The following is a 24,566-nucleotide window of genomic DNA, read 5'->3' as shown; positions in this document are numbered from 1 at the left end:
AGACAGAATGTACCCAGGGAGATGTTGTTGTAGAGGGTTACCTGCCTTGCTCAGAGACAGAATGTACCCAGGGAGATGTTGTTGTAGAGGGTTACCTGCCTTGCTCAGAGACAGAATGTACCCAGGGAGATGTTGTTGTAGAGGGTTACCTGCCTTGCTCAGAGACAGAATGTACCCAGGGAGATGTTGTATGTACAAGTGCCCAGGAGACAGCAACCTTACCTTACCTCCAGGGCTCAGTCATGACCTTTCGGTCGGCCAGTCCAAGTAGATGGGTATTCGTTCAAAGAGGTGCCCTCCAAAAATATACAGTATACAAAACTAAAAACAAAACAAAAAAAGTAGACCTGATTAAAAACTAAAGAGGTGAGCTAACACACTGGCAGACTGAGAGGCCTCCGGTCACAGACGACCAATCAACTGACTGCTTTCATCTGTGGATTTAATCAAGGCTTGACAGAGCACCTGGACCCGGTTTCTGCTAGCCTCTCGAGGTTGAAGTGGCAGACTGTGTGTGTGTGTGTGTGTGTGTGTGTGTGTGTGTGTGTGTGTGTGTGTGTGTGTGTGTGTGTGTGTGTGTGTGTGTGTGTGTGTGTGTGTGTGTGTGTGTGTGTGTACCTCTCCTCCAACAGACAGCAGGTTTGGGGGCTCCAGTGGTCTCGCAGGTGAACACAGCCGAGTTGCCGTCGGTAACGGTGAGGTCAGAGGGGAGGAGGGAGAAGGAGGGGGTGACACCTAGGGATTCAAATTCTGATTATAATCACCACAGAAATACAGAGAGGAGGACAGTATAACTCACTAGTAACAACAAGCTGTGTGTGTGTGTTTGTGTGTGTGTGTGTGTGTGTGTGTGTGTGTGTGTGTGTGTGTGTGTGTGTGTGTGTGTGTGTGTGTGTGTGTGTGTGTGTGTGTGTGTGTGTGTGTGTGTGTGTGTGTGTGACTCACTAGTGACCACCAGCTGTGTGTGTGTCTGTGTCTCTCCGGCTGCGTTCCGAGCGAAACACTGGAACATTCCGGCATCTCCTGGTTGGACTCTCCGCACAGTCAGACCCGTTGCCGCGGTAACCTTGTAGCGAGGGTTGGCCAACTTGGATACGGGCACAGCGTCTTTATACCACTCTATACGGGCCGGGGGGACTCCTACACACACACACACACACACACACACACACACACACACACACACACACACACACACACACACACACACACACACACACACACACACACACACACACACACACACACACACACACACACACACACACACACACACACACACACACACACACACACAGAGCTGGAGGTTACTAGTTAGTTATACACACACACACACACACACACACACACACACACACACACACACACACACACACACACACACACACACACACACACACACACACACACACACACACACACACACACACACCCTGCGATTCCTTACCCTTGGCCTGACAGTGTAAGTCCACGTTCCTGTCCACCGTTGCTACACTCTTTAGTCTGGGTTCAGCAGTGAAGTACGGAGGCTCTGAAACACACACACAGTTAGTTAGCAATACTTCTATGGCATTACCAGTCGGAGAGAGAGAGAGAGAATGAGAGAGAGAGAGAGAGAGAATGAGAGAGAGAGAGAGAGAATGAGAGAGAGAGAGAGAGAGAGAGAGAGAGAGGGAGTAAGAGAGAGAGAGAGAGAGAGAGAGACAGGGAGAAAGAGAGATCTCTCTCCCTCTCTTCTTTATCTCTCAATTCTGTGTTCCTCTAGAAGACGACAGAGAGAATCTCCACGAGCTGAGAGCCACAACAGACCAGCGGGTCCAGTACAGCGGGTCCAGACCAGTGGGTCCAGACCAGTGGGTCCAGACCAGTGGGTCCAGTACAGTGGGTCCAGACCAGTGGGTCCAGTACAGTGGGTCCAGTACAGTGGGTCCAGACCAGTGGGTCCAGACCAGTGGGTCCAGACCAGTGGGTCCAGTACAGTGGGTCCAGACCAGTGGGTCCAGTACAGTGGGTCCAGACCAGTGGGTCCAGACCAGTGGGTCCAGTACAGTGGGTCCAGACCAGTGGGTCCAGACCAGTGGGTCCAGTACAGCGGGTCCAGACCAGTGGGTCCAGTACAGTGGGTCCAGACCAGTGGGTCCAGACCAGTGGGTCCAGTACAGCGGGTCCAGACCAGTGGGTCCAGTACAGTGGGTCCAGACCAGTGGGTCCAGACCAGTGGGTCCAGTACAGTGGGTCCAGACCAGTGGGTCCAGACCAGTGGGTCCAGTACAGTGTTCTGTTGTTGTTCATGTTGTTAATAGTCCTAGCGGGGGATTGGACTGAAGTATGACTCTTCACTCAGCTAAAACTCCAAACACATTCAGCACACAGACAACGACGACACACACACACACTCCTCCTCCTGTGTGTGTAGAACCTGCTGTACCTTGTGGACAAGACAACAGAAACATTAATCTCCCTCATACACAGCGTGCACAGAACAGCAGCAAACGGTGGGTAGGTGGGGAGACAGGTTTGTGCTTAGAGTTTTAATTCTCTCTCTCTCTCTTTCTCTCTGATGCTCTGTCTCTCTCTCTTATCTCTCTCTCTCTCTCTCTGTCCATCTCTCTCTCTCTCTTTCTCTCTGATGCTCTCTCTCTCTCTCTTTATCCCTCTCTAGAGATAGAGAGAAGAGAGAGAATAGAGAGAGAAGGTAGATGATAGAGAGAAGAGAGATGATAGAGAGAGAGAGAGAGAAGAGAGATGATAGAGAGAAGAGAGATGATAGAGAGAAGAGAGATGATAGAGAGAAGAGAGATGATAGAGCAAAGAGAGAGAAGAGAGATGATAGAGAGATAAGAGCGATGATAGAGAGAAGATAGATGATAAGAGAAGAGAGATGATAGAGAGAAGAGAGATGATAGAGAGAATAGAGATGATAGAGAGAAGATAGATGATAGAGAGAAGATAGATGATAGAGAGAAGAGAGGAGAGATGATAGAGAGAAGAGAGATGATAGAGAGAATAGAGAGATGATAGAGAGAAGATAGATGATAGAGAGAAGATAGATGATAGAGAGAAGATAGATGATAGAGAGAAGAGAGATGATAGAGAGAATAGAGAGATGATAGAGAGAAGATAGATGATAGAGAAAAGAGAGAGAAGAGAGAAGAGAGATGATAGAGAGATAAGAGAGATGATAGAGAGAAGATAGATGATAGAGAGAAGAGAGGAGAGATGATAGAGAGAAGAGAGATGATAGAGAGAATAGAGAGATGATAGAGAGAAGATAGATGATAGAGATGATAGAGAGAAGAGAGATGATAGAGAGAAGATAGATGATAGAGAGAGAAGAGAGAAGAGAGATGATAGAGAGAAGATAGATGATAGATGATAGAGAGAGAGAAGAGAGATGATAGAGAGAAGATAGATGATAGAGAGAAGAGAGATGATAGAGAGATAGAGAGATGATAGAGAGAAGATAGATGATAGAGAAAAGAGAGAGAAGAGAGATGATAGAGAGATAAGAGCGATGATAGAGAGAAGATAGATGATAGAGAGAAGAGAGGAGAGATGATAGAGAGAAGAGAGATGATAGAGAGAAGAGAGAGATGATAGAGAGAAGAGAGGAGAGATGATAGAGAGAAGAGAGATGATAGAGAGAAGAGAGGAGAGATGATAGAGAGAAGATAGATGATAGAGAGAAGAGAGGAGAGATGATAGAGAGAAGATAGATGATAGAGAGAAGATAGATGATAGAGAGAAGAGAGGAGAGATGATAGAGAGAAGATAGATGATAGAGAGAAGATAGATGATAGAGAGAAGAGAGGAGAGATGATAGAGAGAAGATAGATGATAGAGAGAAGAGAGGAGAGATGATAGAGAGAAGATAGATGATAGAGAGAAGAGAGGAGAGATGATAGAGAGAAGATAGATGATAGAGAGAATAGAGAGATGACAGAGAGAAGAGAGATGATAGAGAGAAGAGAGGAGAGATGATAGAGAGAAGATAGATGATAGAGAGAATAGAGAGATGACAGAGAGAAGATAGATGATAGAGAGAATAGAGAGATGACAGAGAGAAGATAGATGACAGAGAGAATAGAGAGATGACAGAGAGAAGATAGATGATAGAGAGAATAGAGAGATGACAGAGAGAAGATAGATGACAGAGAGAATAGAGAGATGACAGAGAGATGACAGAGAGAAGAGAGCGATGGAGAATAAATATGCACTGGCGCAAACCAACCTCTCCCTCAGCAATCATGAAGCATCAAAAGCTATTGAGTAACACATCAAAAAAAAAGTTGATCTTCATCAATCATCTTGTGTGTGTTTACCATACCACACACACACACACACACACACACACACACACACACACACACACACACACACACACACACACACACACACACACACACACACACACACACACACACACACACACACACACACACACACACACACACACACACACACACACAAAGACGTGGGCTGTGTCTGGTTGAGGTGCTTTAAATGTGGAGGTGTGTGTGTGTGTGTGTGTGTGTGTGTGTGTGTGTGTGTGTGTGTGTGTGTGTGTGTGTGTGTGTGTGTGTGTGTGTGTGTGTGTGTGTGTGTGTGTGTGTGTGTGTGTGTGTTATAACAGAACCATGGAGAATGTGTTATAACAGACAGGAACCATGGAGAATGTGTTATAACAGAACCATGGAGAATGTGTTATAACAGAACCATGGAGAATGTGTTATAACAGAACCATGGAGAATGTGTTATAACAGACAGGAACCATGGAGAATGTGTTATAACAGACAGGAACCACGGAGAATGTGTTATAACAGACAGGAACCATGGAGAATGGGTTATAACAGACAGGAAACATGGAGAATGTGTTATAACAGACAGGAACCATGGAGAATGTGTTATAACAGACAGGAACCATGGAGAATGTGTTATAACAGAACCATGGAGAATGTGTTATAACAGACAGGAACCATGGAGAATGTGTTATAACAGACAGGAACCATGGAGAATGTGTTATAACAGAACCATGGAGAATGTGTTATAACAGAACCATGGAGAATGTGTTATAACAGACAGGAACCATGGAGAATGTGTTATAACAGACAGGAACCATGGAGAATGTGTTATAACAGACAGGAACCATGGAGAATGTGTTATAACAGACAGGAACCATGGAGAATGTGTTATAACAGAACCATGGAGAATGTGTTATAACAGACAGGAACCATGGAGAATGTGTTATAACAGAACCATGGAGAATGTGTTATAACAGAACCATGGAGAATGTGTTATAACAGACAGGAACCATGGAGAATGTGTTATAACAGACAGGAACCATGGAGAATGTGTTATAACAGAACCATGGAGAATGTGTTATAACAACAGGAACCATGGAGAATGTGTTATAACAGAACCATGGAGAATGTGTTATAACAGACAGGAACCATGGAGAATGTGTTATAACAGAACCATGGAGAATGTGTTATAACAGACAGGAACCATGGAGAATGTGTTATAACAGACAGGAACCATGGAGAATGTGTTATAACAGACAGGAACCATGGAGAATGTGTTATAACAGAACCATGGAGAATGTGTTATAACAGACAGGAACCATGGAGAATGTGTTATAACAGACAGGAACCATGGAGAATGTGTTATAACAGAACCATGGAGAATGTGTTATAACAGAACCATGGAGAATGTGTTATAACAGACAGGAACCATGGAGAATGTGTTATAACAGAACCATGGAGAATGTGTTATAACAGACAGGAACCATGGAGAATGTGTTATAACAGAACCATGGAGAATGTGTTATAACAGACAGGAACCATGGAGAATGTGTTATACAGACAGAACCATGGAGAATGTGTTATAACATAACAGGAACCATGGAGAATGTGTTATAACAGACAGGAACCATGGAGAATGTGTTATAACAGAACCATGGAGAATGTGTTATAACAGACAGGAACCATGGAGAATGTGTTATAACAGAACCATGGAGAATGTGTTATAACAGACAGGAACCATGGAGAATGTGTTATAACAGAACCATGGAGAATGTGTTATAACAGACAGGAACCATGGAGAATGGTTATAACAGACAGGAACCATGGAGAATGTGTTATAACAGGAACCATGGAGAATGTGTTATAACAGAACCATGGAGAATGTGTTATAACAGACAGGAACCATGGAGAATGTGTTATAGACAGGAACCATGGAGAATGTGTTATAACAGACAGAACCATGGAGAATGTGTTATAACAGACAGGAACCATGGAGAATGTGTTATAACAGACAGGAACCATGGAGAATGTGTTATAACAGACAGGAACCATGGAGAATGTGTTATAACAGACAGAACCATGGAGAATGTGTTATAACAGAACCATGGAGAATGTGTTATAACAGACAGGAACCATGGAGAATGTGTTATAACAGAACCATGGAGAATGTGTTATAACAGACAGGAACCATGGAGAATGGTGTTATAACAGACAGGAACCATGGAGAATGTGTTATAACAGAACCATGGAGAATGGGTTATAACAGAACCATGGAGAATGTGTTATAACAGAACCATGGAGAATGTGTTATAACAGACAGGAACCATGGAGAATGGGTTATAACAGAACCATGGAGAATGTGTTATAACAGAACCATGGAGAATGTGTTATAACAGACAGGAACCATGGAGAATGTGTTATAACAGACAGAACCATGGAGAATGTGTTATAACAGACAGGAACCATGGAGAATGTGTTATAACAGAACCATGGAGAATGTGTTATAACAGACAGGAACCATGGAGAATGTGTTATAACAGACAGGAACCATGGAGAATGTGTTATAACAGACAGGAACCATGGAGAATGTGTTATAACAGACAGGAACCATGGAGAATGTGTTATAACAGACAGGAACCATGGAGAATGTGTTATAACAGAACCATGGAGAATGTGTTATAACAGACAGGAACCATGGAGAATGTGTTATAACAGAACCATGGAGAATGTGTTATAACAGACAGGAACCATGGAGAATGTGTTATAACAGAACCATGGAGAATGTGTTATAACAGACAGGAACCATGGAGAATGTGTTATAACAACAGAACCATGGAGAATGTGTTATAACAGACAGGAACCATGGAGAATGTGTTATAACAGACAGGAACCATGGAGAATGTGTTATAACAGACAGGAACCATGGAGAATGGGTTATAACAGACAGGAACCATGGAGAATGTGTTATAACAGACAGGAACCATGGAGAATGGGTTATAACAGAACCATGGAGAATGTGTTATAACAGAACCATGGAGAATGTGTTATAACAGACAGGAACCATGGAGAATGTGTTATAACAGACAGGAACCATGGAGAATGTGTTATAACAGAACCATGGAGAATGTGTTATAACAGACAGGAACCATGGAGAATGTGTTATAACAGACAGGAACCATGGAGAATGGGTTATAACAGACAGGAACCATGGAGAATGTGTTATAACAGACAGGAACCATGGAGAATGTGTTATAACAGAACCATGGAGAATGTGTTATAACAGACAGGAACCATGGAGAATGTGTTATAACAGAACCATGGAGCTGTGTCGTACCCAGTAAGGTGTGTTTTGTTCCCAGTACAGTGAGGTGTGTTTTGTACCCAGTACAGTGAGCTGTGTCGTACCCAGTACAGTGAGGTGTGTTTTGTACCCAGTACAGTGAGGTGTGTTTTGTTCCCAGTACAGTGAGGTGTGTTTTGTTCCCAGTACAGTGAGATGTGTCGTACCCAGTACAGTGAGGTGTGTTTTGTTCCCAGTACAGTGAGGTGTGTTTGTACCCAGTACAGTGAGGTGTGTTTTGTACCCAGTACAGTGAGGTGTGTTTTGTTCCCAGTACAGTGAGGTGTGTTTTGTACCCAGTACAGTGAGGTGTGTTTTGTACCCAGTACAGTGAGGTGTGTTTTGTACCCAGTACTGTGAGGTGTGTTTTGTACCCAGTACAGTGAGCTGTGTTTTGTACCCAGTACAGTGAGGTGTGTTTTGTACCCAGTACAGTGAGGTGTGTTTTGTTCCCAGTACAGTGAGCTGTGTTTTGTTCCCAGTACAGTGAGGTGTGTTTTGTTCCCAGTACAGTGAGCTGTGTCGTACCCAGTACAGTGAGGTGTGTTTTGTACCCAGTACAGTGAGCTGTGTTTTGTACCCAGTACAGTGAGATGGGCCCGGGCCTCGGTGGGTCTGGTGGTGGAGTTTTGCCTCCCAGTACAGTGACAGGGAGGGGCCAGAGGGTCAGTGACGTGTGTTTTGTACGCCCACTCCACTGGCCAGCCGACGCCCATTACGTTTCCACGACAACACCAGTCCACCGGCCTGAGGAGAAAACAACAAATTAACCAAATTAAATCGATCAATAACTCATCTAGCCAATCAATCAACCAATTAAACAATGATCAATAACTCATCTAGCCAATCAATCAACCAATTACACAATCGATCAATAACTCATCTAGCCAATCAATCAACCAATTAAACAATCGATCAATAACTCATCTAGCCAATCAATCAACCAATTAAACAATCGATCAATAACTCATCTAGCCAATCAATCAACCAATAAATTAAACAATCGATCAATAACTCATCTAGCCAATCAATCAACCAATTAACAATCGATCAATAACTCATCTAGCCAATCAATCAACCAATTAAACAATCAATCAATAACTCATCTACCAATCAATCAACCAATTAAACAATCAATCAATAACTCATCTAGCCAATCAATCAACCAATTAAACAATCGATCAATAACTCATCTAGCCAATCAATCAACCAATTAAACAATCGATCAATAACTCATCTAGCCAATCAATCAACCAATTAAACAATCGATCAATAACTCATCTAGCCAATCAATCAACCAATTAAACAATCGATCAATAACTCATCTAGCCAATCAATCAACCAATTAAACAATCGATCAATAACTCATCTAGCCAATCAATCAACCAATTAAACAATCGATCAATAACTCATCTAGCCAATCAATCAACCAATTAAACAATCGATCAATAACTCATCTAGCCAATCAATCAACCAATTAAACAATCGATCAATAACTCATCTAGCCAATCAATCAACCAATTAAACAATGATCAATAACTCATCTAGCCAATCAATCAACCAATTAAACAATCGATCAATAACTCATCTAGCCAATCAATCAACCATTAAACAATCAACCAATCAATAACTCATCTAGCCAATCAATCAACCAATTAAACAATCGATCAATAACTCATCTAGCCAATCAATCAACCAATTAAACAATCGATCAATAACTCATCTAGCCAATCAATCAACCAATTAAACAATCGATCAATAACTCATCTAGCCAATCAATCAACCAATTAAACAATCGATCAATAACTCATCTAGCCAATCAATCAACCAATTAAACAATCGATCAATAACTCATCTAGCCAATCAATCAACCAATTAAACAATCGATCAATAACTCATCTAGCCAATCAATCAACCAATTAAACAATCGATCAATAACTCATCTAGCCAATCAATCAACCAATTAAACAATCGATCAATAACTCATCTAGCCAATCAATCAACCAATTAAACAATCGATCAATAACTCATCTAGCCAATCAATCAACCAATTAAACAATGATCAATAACTCATCTAGCCAATCAATCAACCAATTAAACAATCGATCAATAACTCATCTAGCCAATCAATCAACCAATTAAACAATCGATCAATAACTCATCTAGCCAATCAATCAACCAATTAAACAATCGATCAATAACTCATCTAGCCAATCAATCAACCAATTAAACAATCGATCAATAACTCATCTAGCCAATCAATCAACCAATTAAACAATCGATCAATAACTCATCTAGCCAATCAATCAACCAATTAAACAATCAATCAATAACTCATCTAGCCAATCAATCAACCAATTAAACAATCGATCAATAACTCATCTAGCCAATCAATCAACCAATTAAACAATCGATCAATAACTCATCTAGCCAATCAATCAACCAATTAAACAACGATCAATAACTCATCTAGCCAATCAATCAACCAATTAAACAATCGATCAATAACTCATCTAGCCAATCAATCAACCAATTAAACAATCGATCAATAACTCATCTAGCCAATCAATCAACCAATTAAACAATCGATCAATAACTCATCTAGCCAATCAATCAACCAATTAAACAATCGATCAATAACTCATCTAGCCAATCAATCAACCAATTAAACAATCGATCAATAACTCATCTAGCCAATCAATCAACCAATTACACAATCGATCAATAACTCATCTAGCCAATCAATCAACCAATTACACAATCGATCAATAACTCATCTAGCCAATCAATCAACCAATTAAACAATCGATCAATCAAATGATCAATCTATTTATCAATCAAGCAGTCGATCAGTAAATCAATGAATGACAGTAACACAACTTCCAGTCTTCTAGAGGTCCTAGGGTACTACTGGGCTAGGGTACTGTCTACTAGGGTCCACTACTGTACTGTCTACTAGGGTCCACTACTGTACTGTCTACTAGGGTCCACTACTGTACTGTCTACTAGGGTCCACTACTGTACTGTCTACTAGGGTCACACTACTGTACTGTCTACTAGGGTCCACTACTGTACTGTCTACTAGGGTCCACTACTGTACTGTCTACTAGGGTCCACTACTGTACTGTCTACTAGGGTCCACTACTGTACTGTCTACTAGGGTCCACTACTGTACTGTCTACTAGGGTCCACTACTGTACTGTCTACTAGGGTCCACTACTGTACTGTCTACTAGGGTCCACTACTGTACTGTCTACTAGGGTCCACTACTGTACTGTCTACTAGGTCCACTACTGTACTGTCTACTAGGGTCCACTACTGTACTGTCTACTAGGGTCCACTACTGTACTGTCTACTAGGGTCCACTACTGTACTGTCTACTAGGGTCCACTACTGTACTGTCTACTAGGGTCACACAACTACTGTACTGTCTACTAGGGTCCACTACTGTACTGTCTACTAGGGTCCACTACTGTACTGTCTACTAGGTCCACTACTGTACTGTCTACTAGGGTCCACTACTGTACTGTCTACTAGGGTCCACTACTGTACTGTCTACTAGGGTCCAACTACTGTACTGTCTACTAGGGTCCACTACTGTACTGTCTACTAGGGTCCACTACTGTACTGTCTACTAGGGTCCACTACTGTACTGTCTACTAGGGTCCACTACTGTACTGTCTACTAGGGTCCACTACTGTACTGTCTACTAGGGTCCACTACTGTACTGTCTACTAGGGTCCACTACTGTACTGTCTACTAGGGTCCACTACTGTACTGTCTACTAGGGTCCACTACTGTACTGTCTACTAGGGTCCACTACTGTACTGTCTACTAGGGTCACACAACTACTGTACTGTCTACTAGGGTCCACTACTGTACTGTCTACTAGGGTCCACAACTACTGTACTGTCTACTAGGGTCCACTACTGTACTGTCTACTAGGGTCCACTACTGTACTGTCTACTAGGGTCCACTACTGTACTGTCTACTAGGGTCCACTACTGTACTGTCTACTAGGGTCCACTACTGTACTGTCTACTAGGGTCCACTACTGTACTGTCTACTAGGGTCCACTACTGTCCTGTCTACTAGGGTCCACTACTGTACTGTCTACTAGGGTCCACTACTGTACTGTCTACTAGGGTCCACTACTGTCCTGTCTACTAGGGTCACACAACTACTGTACTGTCTACTAGGGTCACACAACTACTGTACTGTCTACTAGGGTCACACAACTACTGTACTGTCTACTAGGGTCCACTACTGTACTGTCTACTAGGGTCACACAACTACTGTACTGTCTACTAGGGTCCACTACTGTACTGTCTACTAGGGTCCACTACTGTACTGTCTACTAGGGTCCACTACTGTACTGTCTACTAGGGTCCACTACTGTACTGTCTACTAGGGTCCACTACTGTACTGTCTACTAGGGTCCACTACTGTACTGTCTACTAGGCTCCACTACTGTACTGTCTACTAGGGTCCACTACTGTACTGTCTACTAGGGTCCACTACTGTACTGTCTACTAGGGTCCACTACTGTACTGTCTACTAGGGTCCACTACTGTACTGTCTACTAGGGTCACACACTACTGTACTGTCTACTAGGGTCACACAACTACTGTACTGTCTACTAGGTCACACAACTACTGTACTGTCTACTAGGGTCCACTACTGTACTGTCTACTAGGGTCACACTACTGTACTGTCTACTAGGGTCCACTACTGTACTGTCTACTAGGGTCCACTACTGTACTGTCTACTAGGGTCCACTACTGTACTGTCTACTAGGGTCCACTACTGTACTGTCTACTAGGTCCACTACTGTACTGTCTACTAGGGTCCACTACTGTACTGTCTACTAGGGTCCACTACTGTACTGTCTACTAGGGTCCACTACTGTACTGTCTACTAGGGTCACTACTACTGTACTGTCTACTAGGGTCCACTACTGTACTGTCTACTAGGGTCCACTACTGTACTGTCTACTAGGTCCACTACTACTGTACTGTCTACTAGGGTCCACTACTGTACTGTCTACTAGGGTCCACTACTGTACTGTCTACTAGGGTCCACTACTGTACTGTCTACTAGGGTCACACTACTGTACTGTCTACTAGGGTCCACTACTGTACTGTCTACTAGGGTCCACTACTGTACTGTCTACTAGGGTCCACTACTGTACTGTCTACTAGGGTCCACTACTGTACTGTCTACTAGGGTCCACTACTGTACTGTCTACTAGGGTCCACTACTGTACTGTCTACTAGGTCCACTACTGTACTGTCTACTAGGGTCCACTACTGTACTGTCTACTAGGGTCCACTACTGTACTGTCTACTAGGGTCCACTACTGTACTGTCTACTAGGGTCCACTACTGTACTGTCTACTAGGGTCCACTACTGTACTGTCTACTAGGTCCACTACTGTACTGTCTACTAGGGTCCACTACTGTACTGTCTACTAGGGTCCACTACTGTACTGTCTACTAGGGTCCACTACTGTACTGTCTACTAGGGTCCACTACTGTACTGTCTACTAGGGTCCACTACTGTACTGTCTACTAGGGTCCACTACTGTACTGTCTACTAGGGTCCACTACTGTACTGTCTACTAGGGTCCACTACTGTACTGTCTACTAGGGTCCACTACTGTACTGTCTACTAGGGTCCACTACTGTACTGTCTACTAGGGTCCACTACTGTACTGTCTACTAGGGTCCACTACTGTACTGTCTACTAGGGTCCACTACTGTACTGTCTACTAGGGTCCACTACTGTACTGTCTACTAGGGTCCACTACTGTACTGTCTACTAGGTCCACTACTGTACTGTCTACTAGGGTCCACTACTGTACTGTCTACTAGGTCCACTACTGTACTGTCTACTAGGGTCCACTACTGTACTGTCTACTAGGGTCCACTACTGTACTGTCTCTAGGGTCCACTACTGTACTGTCTACTAGGGTCCACTACTGTACTGTCTACTAGGGTCCACTACTGTACTGTCTACTAGGGTCCACTACTGTACTGTCTACTAGGGTCCACTACTGTACTGTCTACTAGGGTCCACTACTGTACTGTCTACTAGGGTCCACTACTGTACTGTCTACTAGGGTCCACTACTGTACTGTCTACTAGGGTCCACTACTGTACTGTCTACTAGGGTCCACTACTGTACTGTCTACTAGGGTCCACTACTGTACTGTCTACTAGGGTCCACTACTGTACTGTCTACTAGGTCCACTACTGTACTGTCTACTAGGGTCCACTACTGTACTGTCTACTAGGTCCACTACTGTACTGTCTACTAGGGTCCACTACTGTACTGTCTACTAGGGTCCACTACTGTACTGTCTACTAGGGTCCACTACTGTACTGTCTACTAGGGTCCACTACTGTACTGTCTACTAGGGTCCACTACTGTACTGTCTACTAGGGTCCACTACTGTACTGTCTACTAGGGTCACTACTGTACTGTCTACTAGGGTCCACTACTGTACTGTCTACTAGGGTCCACTACTGTACTGTCTACTAGGGTCCACTACTGTACTGTCTACTAGGGTCCACTACTGTACTGTCTACTAGGGTCCACTACTGTACTGTCTACTAGGGTCCACACTACTGTCTACTAGGGTCCACTACTGTCCACTACTAGGGTCCACTACTGTACTGTCTACTAGGGTCCACTACTGTACTGTCTACTAGGGTCCACTACTGTACTGTCTACTAGGGTCCACTACTGTACTGTCTACTAGGGTCCACTACTGTACTGTCTACTAGGGTCCACTACTGTACTGTCTACTAGGGTCACACAACTACTGTACTGTCTACTAGGGTCCACTACTGTACTGTCTACTAGGGTCCACTACTGTACTGTACTGTCTACTGTACTGTCTACTAGGGTCCACTACTGTACTGTCTACTAGGGTCCACTACTGTACTGTCTACTAGGGTCCACTACTGTACTGTCTACTAGGTCCACTACTGTACTGTCTACTAGGGTCCACTACTGTACTGTCTACTAGGTCCACTACTGTACTGTCTACTAGGGTCCACTACTGTACTGTCTACTAGGGTCCACTACTGTACTGTCTACTAGGGTCCACTACTGTACTGTCTACTAGGGTCCACTACTGTACTGTCTACTAGGGTCCACTACTGTACTGTCTACTAGGGTCCACTACTGTACTGTCTACTAGGGTCCACTACTGTACTGTCTACTAGGGTCCACTACTGTACTGTCTACTAGGGTCCACTACTGTACTGTCTACTAGGGTCCACTGTACTGTCTACTAGGGTCCACTACTGTACTGTCTACTAGGGTCCACACTGTACTGTCTACTAGGGTCACACTACTGTACTGGGTCACACAACTACTGTACTGTCTACTAGGGTCCACTACTGTAACTACTGTACTGTCTACTAGGGTCCACTACTGTACTGTCTACTAGGGTCCACTACTGTACTGTCTACTAGGGTCCACTACTGTACTGTCTACTAGGGTCCACTACTGTACTGTCTACTAGGGTCCACTACTGTACTGTCTACTAGGTCCACTACTGTACTGTCTACTAGGGTCCACTACTGTACTGTCTACTAGGGTCCACTACTGTACTGTCTACTAGGGTCCACTACTGTACTGTCTACTAGGGTCCACTACTGTACTGTCTACTAGGGTCCACTACTGTACTGTCTACTAGGGTCCACTACTGTCTACTAGGGTCCACTACTGTACTGTCTACTAGGTCCACTACTGTACTGTCTACTAGGGTCCACTACTGTACTGTCTACTAGGGTCCACTACTGTACTGTCTACTAGGGTCCACTACTGTACTGTCTACTAGGGTCCACTACTGTACTGTCTACTAGGGTCCACTACTGTACTGTCTACTAGGGTCCACTACTGTACTGTCTACTAGGGTCCACTACTGTACTGTCTACTAGGGTCCACTACTGGGGTCCACTACTGTACTGTCTACTAGGGTCCACTACTACTGTACTGTCTACTAGGGTCCTAGGGTCCACTACTGTACTGTCTACTAGGGTCCACTGTCTACTGTCACTACTGTCTACTAGGGTCCACTATTGGGTCCACTACTGTACTGTCTACTAGGGTCCACTACTGTACTGTCTACTAGGGTCCACTACTGTACTGTCTACTAGGGTCCACTACTGTACTGTCTACTAGGGTCCACTACTGTACTGTCTACTAGGGTCCACTACTGTACTGTCTACTAGGGTCCACTACTGTACTGTCTACTAGGGTCCACTACTGTACTGTCTACTAGGGTCCACTACTGTACTGTCTACTAGGGTCCACCACTGTCTACTAGGGTCACTACTGTACTGTCTACTAGGGTCCACTACTGTACTGTCTACTAGGGTCCACTACTGTACTGTCTACTAGGGTCCACCACTACTGTACTGTCTACTAGGGTCCACTACTGTACTGTCTACTAGGGTCCACTACTGTACTGTCTACTAGGGTCCACTACTGTACTGTCTACTAGGGTCCACTACTGTACTGTCTACTAGGGTCCACTACTGTACTGTCTACTAGGGTCACTAGTACTGTCTACTAGGGTCCACTACTGTACTGTCTACTAGGGTCCACTACTGTACTGTCTACTAGGGTCCACTACTGTACTGTCTACTAGGGTCCACTACTGTACTGTCTACTAGGGTCCACTACTGTACTGTCTACTAGGGTCCACTACTGTACTGTCTACTAGGGTCCACTACTGTACTGTCTACTAGGGTCCACTACTGTACTGTCTACTAGGGTCACCACTACTGTACTGTCTACTAGGGTCCACTACTGTACTGTCTACTAGGGTCCACTACTGTACTGTCTACTAGGGTCCACTACTGTACTGTCTACTAGGGTCCACTACTGTACTGTCTAGGGTCCACTACTGTACTGTCTACTAGGGTCCACTACTGTACTGTCTACTAGGGTCCACTACTGTACTGTCTACTAGGGTCCACTACTGTACTGTCTACTAGGGTCCACTACTGTACTGTCTACTAGGGTCCACTACTGTACTGTCTACTAGGGTCCACTACTGTACTGTCTACTAGGGTCCACTACTGTACTGTCTACTAGGGTCCACTACTGTACTGTCTACTAGGGTCCACTACTGTACTACTGTACTGTCTACTAGGGTCCACTACTGTACTGTCTACTAGGGTCCACAACTACTGTACTGTCTACTAGGGTCCACTACTGTACTGTCTACTAGGGTCCACTACTGTACTGTCTACTAGGGTCCACTACTGTACTGTCTACTAGGGTCCACTACTGTACTGTCTACTAGGGTCCACTACTGTACTGTCTACTAGGGGTCCACTACTGTACTGTCTACTAGGGTCCACTACTGTACTGTCTACTAGGTCCACTACTGTACTGTCTACTAGGGTCCACTACTGTACTGTCTACTACTAGGTCCACTACTGTACTGTCTACTAGGGTCCACTACTGTACTGTCTACTAGGGTCCACTACTGTACTGTCTACTAGGTCCACTACTGTACTGTCTACTAGGGTCCACTACTGTACTGTCTACTAGGGTCCACTACTGTACTGTCTACTAGGGTCCACTACTGTACTGTCTACTAGGGTCACACAACTACTGTACTGTCTCCACTACTGTACTGTCTACTAGGGTCCACTACTGTACTGTCTACTAGGGTCCACTACTGTACTGTCTACTAGGGTCCACTACTGTACTGTCTACTAGGGTCCACTACTGTACTGTCTACTAGGGTCCACTACTGTACTGTCTACTAGGGTCCACCACTACTGTACTGTCTACTAGGGTCCACTACTGTACTGTCTACTAGGGTCCACTACTGTACTGTCTACTAGGGTCCACTACTGTACTGTCTACTAGGGTCCACTACTGTACTGTCTACTAGGGTCCACTACTGTACTGTCTACTAGGGTCCACTACTGTACTGTCTACTAGGGTCCACTACTGTACTGTCTACTAGGGGGTCCACTACTGTACTGTCTACTAGGGTCCACTACTGTACTGTCTACTAGGGTCCACTACTGTACTGTCTACTAGGGTCCACTACTGTACTGTCTACTAGGGTCCACTACTGTACTGTCTACTAGGTCCACTACTGTACTGTCTACTAGGTCCACTACTGTACTGTCTACTAGGGTCCACTACTGTACTGTCTACTAGGGTCCACTACTGTACTGTCTACTAGGGTCCACTACTGTACTGTCTACTAGGGTCCTACTGTACTGTACTGTCTGTACTGTCTACTAGGGTCCACTACTGTACTGTCTACTAGGGTCCACTACTGTACTGTCTACTAGGGTCCACTACTACTGTACTGTCTACTAGGGTCCACTACTGTACTGTCTACTAGGGTCCACTACTGTACTGTCTACTAGGGTCCACTACTGTACTGTCTACTAGGGTCCACTACTGTACTGTCTACTAGGTCCACTACTGTACTGTCTACTAGGGTCACTACTGTACTGTCTACTAGGGTCTACTACTGGGTCCACTACTGTACTGTCTACTAGGGTCCACTACTGTACTGTCTACTAGGGTCCACTACTGTACTGTCTACTAGGGTACTACTGTACTGTCTACTAGGGTCACCACTACTGTACTGTCTACTAGGGTCCACTACTGTACTGTCTACTAGGGTCCACTACTGTACTGTCTACTAGGGTCCACTACTGTACTGTCTACTAGGGTCCACTACTGTACTGTCTACTAGGGTCCACTACTGTACTGTCTACTACTACTGGTCCACTACTGTACTGTCTACTAGGGTCCACTACTGTACTGTCTACTAGGGTCCACTACTGTACTGTCTACTAGGGTCCACTACTGTACTGTCTACTAGGGTCCACTACTGTACTGTCTACTAGGGTCCACTACTGTACTGTCTACTAGGGTCCACTACTAGGGTCCACTACTGTACTGTCTACTAGGGTCCACTACTGTACTGTCTACTAGGTTCCACTACTGTACTGTCTACTAGGGTCCACTACTGTACTGTCTACTAGGGTCCACTACTACTGTACTGTCTACTAGGGTCCACTACTGTACTGTCTACTAGGGTCCACTACTGTACTGTCTACTAGGGTCCACTACTGTACTGTCTACTAGGGTCCACTACTGTACTGGGTCCACTACTGTACTGTCTACTAGGGTCCACTACTGTACTGTCTACTAGGGTCCACTACTGTACTGTCTACTAGGGTCCACTACTGGTCTACTAGGGTCCACTACTGTACTGTCTACTAGGGTCCACACTACTGTACTGTCTACTAGGGTCACACAACTACTGTACTGTCTACTAGGGTCCACTACTGTACTGTCTACTAGGGTCCACAACTACTGTACTGTCTACTAGGGTCCACTACTGTACTGTCTACTAGGGTCCACTACTGTACTGTCTACTAGGGTCCACTACTGTACTGTCTACTAGGGTCCACTACTGTACTGTCTACTAGGGTCCACTACTGTACTGTCTACTAGGGTCCACTACTGTACTGTCTACTAGGGTCCACTACTGTACTGTCTACTAGGGTCCACTACTGTACTGTCTACTAGGGTCCACTACTGTACTGTCTACTAGGTCCACTACTGTACTGTCTACTAGGGTCCACTACTGTACTGTCTACTAGGGTCCACTACTGTACTGTCTACTAGGGTCCACTACTGTACTGTCTACTAGGGTCCACTACTGTACTGTCTACTACTGGTCTACCACTACTGTACTGTCTACTAGGGTCCACTACTGTACTGTCTACTAGGGTCCACTACTGTACTGTCTACTAGGGTCCACTACTGTACTGTCTACTAGGGTCCACTACTGTACTGTCTACTAGGGTCCACTACTGTACTGTCTACTAGGGTCCACTACTGTACTGTCTACTAGGGTCCACTACTGTACTGTCTACTAGGGTCCACTACTGTACTGTCTACTAGGGTCCACTACTGTACTGTCTACTAGGGTCCCACTACTGTACTGTCTACTAGGGTCCACTACTGTACTGTCTCTCCACTACTGTACTGGTCCACTACTGTACTGTCTACTAGGGTCCACTACTGTACTGTCTACTAGGGTCCACTACTGTACTGTCTACTAGGGTCCCACTACTGTCTACTAGGGTCCACTCTACTAGGGTCCACTACTGTACTGTCTACTAGGGTCCACTACTGTACTGTCTACTAGGTCCACTACTGTACTGTCTACTAGGTCCACTACTGTACTGTCTACTAGGGTCCACTACTGTACTGTCTACTACTGTACTGTCTACTAGGGTCCACACTACTGTACTGTCTACTAGGGTCCACTACTGTACTGTCTACTAGGTCCACTACTGTACTGTCTACTAGGTCCACTACTGTACTGTCTAGGGTCCACTACTAGGGTCCACTACTGTACTGTCTACTAGGGTCCACTACTGTACTGTCTACTAGGGTCCTACTACTGTACTGTCTACTAGGGTCCACTACTGTACTGTCTACTAGGGGGTCCACTACTGTACTGTCTACTAGGGTCCACTACTGTACTGTCTACTAGGGTCCACTACTAGGGTCCACTACTGTACTGTCTACTAGGGTCCACTACTGTACTGTCTACTAGGGTCCACTACTGTACTGTCTACTAGGGTCCACTACTGTACTGTCTACTAGGGTCCACTACTGTACTGTCTACTAGGGTCCACTACTGTACTGTCTACTAGGGTCAACTACTGTACTGTCTACTAGGTCCACTACTGTACTGTCTACTAGGGTCCACTACTGTACTGTCTACTGTACTGTCTACTAGGGTCCACTACTGTACTGTCTACTAGGGTCCACTACTGTACTGTCTACTAGGGTCCACTACTGTACTGTCTACTAGGGTCCACTACTGTACTGTCTACTAGGGTCCACTACTGTACTGTCTACTAGGGTCCACTACTGTACTGTCTACTAGGGTCCACTACTGTACTGTCTACTAGGGTCCACTACTGGTACCACTACTGTACTGTCTACTAGGGTCCACTACTGTACTGTCTACTAGGGTCCACTACTGTACTGTCTACTAGGGTCCACTACTGTACTGTCTACTAGGGTCCCACTACTGTACTGTCTACTGGGATTTCCACTACTGTACTGTCTACTAGGGTCCACTACTGTACTGTCTACTAGGGTCCACTACTGTACTGTCTACTAGGGTCCACTGTACTGTCTACTAGGGTCCACTACTACTGTCTACTAGGGTCCACTACTGTACTGTCTACTAGGGTCCACTACTGTACTGTCTACTAGGGTCCACTACTGTACTGTCTACTAGGGTCCACTACTGTACTGTCTACTACTGGGTCCACTACTGTACTGTCTACTAGGGTCCACTACTGTACTGTCTACTAGGGTCCACTACTGTACTGTCTACTAGGGTCCACTACTGTCCACACACTGTCTACTAGGGTCCACTACTGTACTTTGTCTACTAGGTCCACTACTGTACTGTCTAGGGTCCACTACTGTACTGTCTACTAGGGTCCACTACTGTACTGTCTACTAGGGTCCACTACTGTACTGTCTACTAGGGTCCACTACTGTACTGTCTACTAGGGTCCACTACTGTACTGTCTACTAGGGTCCACTACTGTACTGTCTACTAGGGTCCTACTGTACTGTCTACTAGGGTCCACTACTCTACTGTCTACTAGGGTCCACTACTGTACTGTCTACTAGGGTCCACTACTGTACTGTCTACTAGGGTAGGTCCACTACTGTACTGTCTACTAGGGTCCACTACTGTACTGTCTACTAGGGTCCACTACTGTACTGTCTACTAGGGTCCACTACTGTACTGTCTACTAGGGTCCACTACTGTACTGTCTACTAGGGTCCACTACTGTACTGTCTACTAGGGTCCACTACTGTACTGTCTACTAGGGTCCACTACTGTACTGTCTACTAGGGTCCACTACTGGTCTACAGGGTCCACTACTGTACTGTCTACTAGGGTCCACTACTGTACTGTCTACTAGGGTCCACTACTGTACTGTCTACTAGGGTCCACTACTGTACTGTCTACTAGGGTCCACTACTGTACTGTCTACTAGGGTCCACTACTGTACTGTCTACTAGGGTCCACTACTGTACTGTCTACTAGGGTCCACTACTGTACTGTCTACTAGGGTCCACTACTGTACTGTCTACTAGGGTCCACTACTGTACTGTCTACTAGGTCACAGGGTCCACTACTGTACTGTCTACTAGGGTCCACTACTGTACTGTCTACTAGGGTCCACTACTGTACTGTCTACTAGGGTCCACTACTGTACTGTCTACTAGGGTCCACTACTGTACTAGGGTCCACTACTGTACTGTCTACTAGGTCCACTACTGTACTGTCTACTAGGTCCACTACTGTACTGTCTACTAGGGTCCACTACTGTACTGTCTACTAGGGTCCACTACTGTACTGGGTCCACTACTGTACTGTCTACTAGGGTCCACTACTGTACTGTCTACTAGGGTCCACTCCACTACTAGGGTCCACTACTGTACTGTCTACTAGGGTCCACTACTGTACTGTCTACTAGGGTCCACTACTGTACTGTCTACTAGGTCCACTACTGTACTGTCTACTAGGGTCCACTACTGTACTGTCTACTAGGGTCCACTACTGTACTGTCTACTAGGGTCCACTACTGTACTGTCTACTAGGGTCCACTACTGTACTGTCTACTAGGGTCCACTACTGTACTGTCTACTAGGGTCCACTACTGTACTGTCTACTAGGGTCCACTACTGTACTGTCTACTAGGGTCCACTACTGTACTGTCTACTAGGGTCCACTACTGTACTGTCTACTAGGGTCCTACTGTACTGTCTACTAGGGTCCACTACTATAGGGTCCACACTGTCTCCACTACTGTACTGTCTACTAGGTCCACTACTGTACTGTCTACTAGGGTCCACTACTGTACTGTCTACTAGGGTCCACTACTGTACTGTCTACTAGGGTCACACAACTACTGTACTGTCTACTAGGGTCCACTACTGTACTGTCTACTAGGGTCCACTACTGTACTGTCTACTAGGGTCCACTACTGTAGGGTCCACTACTGTACTGTCTACTAGGGTCCACTACTGTACTGTCTACTAGGGTCCACTACTGTACTGTCTACTAGGGTCCACTACTGTACTGTCTACTAGGGTCCACTACTGTACTGTCTACTAGGGTCCACTACTGTACTGTCTACTAGGGTCCACTACTGTACTGTCTACTAGGGTCCACTACTGTACTGTCTACTAGGGTCCACTACTGTACTGTCTACTAGGGTCCACTACTGTACTGTCTACTAGGGGGTCCACTACTGTACTGTCTACTAGGGTCCACTACTGTACTGTCTACTAGGGTCCACTACTGTACTGTCTACTAGGTCCACTACTGTACTGTCTACTAGGGTCCACTACTGTACTGTCTACTAGGGTCTAGGGTCCACTACTGTACTGTCTACTACTGGTCCACTACTGTACTGTCTACTAGGGTCCACTACTGTACTGTCTCTACTAGGGTCCACTACTGTACTGTCTACTAGGGTCCACTACTGTACTGTCTACTAGGGTCCACTACTGTACTGTCTACTAGGGTCCACTACTGTACTGTCTACTAGGGTCCACTACTGGTCTACCACTACTGTACTGTCTACTAGGGTCCACTACTGTACTGTCTACTAGGGTCCACTACTGTACTGTCTACTAGGGTCCACTACTGTACTGTCTACTAGGGTCCACTACTGTACTGTCTACTAGGGTCCACTACTGTACTGTCTACTAGGGTCCACTACTGTACTGTCTACTAGGGTCCACTACTGTACTGTCTACTAGGGTACCTGTACTGTCTACTAGGGTACTGTCTACTAGGGTCACACAACTCTGTACTGTCTAGGTCCACTACTGTACTGTCTACTAGGGTCCACTACTGTACTGTCTACTAGGGTCCACTACTGTACTGTCTACTAGGGTCCACTACTGTACTGTCTACTAGGGTCCACTACTGTACTGTCTACTAGGGTCCACTACTGTACTGTCTACTAGGGTCCACTACTGTACTGTCTACTAGGGTCCACTACTGTACTGTCTACTAGGGTCCACTACTGTACTGTCTACTAGGGTCCACTACTGTACTGTCTACTAGGGTCCACTACTGTACTGTCTACTAGGGTCCACTACTGTACTGTCTACTAGGGTCCACTACTGTACTGTCTACTAGGGTCCACTACTGTACTGTCTACTAGGGTCCACTACTGTACTGTCTACTAGGGTCCACTACTGTACTGTCTACTAGGGTCCACTACTGTACTGTCTACTAGGGTCCACTACTGTACTGTCTACTAGGGTCCACTACTGTACTGTCTACTAGGGTCACACAACTACTGTACTGTCTACTAGGGTCCACTACTGTACTGTCTACTAGGGTCCACTACTGTACTGTCTACTAGGGTCCACTACTGTACTGTCTACTAGGGTCCACTACTGTACTGTCTACTAGGGTCCACTACTGTACTGTCTACTAGGGTCCACTACTGTACTGTCTACTAGGGTCCACTACTGTACTGTCTACTAGGGTCCACTACTAGGGTACTGTCTACTAGGGTCCACTACTGTACTGTCTACTAGGGTCCACTACTGTACTGTCTACTAGGGTCCACTACTGTACTGTCTACTAGGGTCCACTACTAGGGTCCACTACTGTCTACTAGGGTCCACTACTGTACTGTCTACTAGGGTCCACTACTGTACTGTCTACTAGGGTCCACTACTGTACTGTCTACTAGGGTCCACTACTGTACTGTCTACTAGGGTCCACTACTACTGTCTACTAGGGTCCACTACTACTGTCTACTAGGGTCCACTACTGTACTGTCTACTAG

The 24,566-nt window shown here is 45.2% G+C and overlaps 1 protein-coding gene across 1 annotated transcript in view; it reads right to left on the bottom strand.

Moving 5' to 3' along the window:
* LOC124021408 (protein sidekick-1-like) overlaps positions 1–24,566 on the bottom strand; it is a gene marked incomplete at its 5' end in the record, with an annotated part of 86,297 nt that overhangs the window by 6,357 nt on the left and 55,374 nt on the right. Inside the window, 3 exons of the mRNA XM_046336599.1 lie at positions 619–735; positions 1,448–1,531; positions 8,222–8,388. Of these exons, the coding sequence (XP_046192555.1) occupies positions 619–735; positions 1,448–1,531; positions 8,222–8,388 (368 nt within the window). The remainder of the gene's footprint in view (positions 1–618; positions 736–1,447; positions 1,532–8,221; positions 8,389–24,566) is intronic.

Source organism: Oncorhynchus gorbuscha, unplaced genomic scaffold (assembly GCF_021184085.1).
Source record: "Oncorhynchus gorbuscha isolate QuinsamMale2020 ecotype Even-year unplaced genomic scaffold, OgorEven_v1.0 Un_scaffold_1099, whole genome shotgun sequence".
Taxonomy (NCBI): Eukaryota; Metazoa; Chordata; class Actinopteri; order Salmoniformes; family Salmonidae; genus Oncorhynchus; species Oncorhynchus gorbuscha.
The sequence above is the reverse complement of the archived record's forward strand: the minus strand, read 5'-3'. Positions and strand labels throughout refer to the sequence as shown.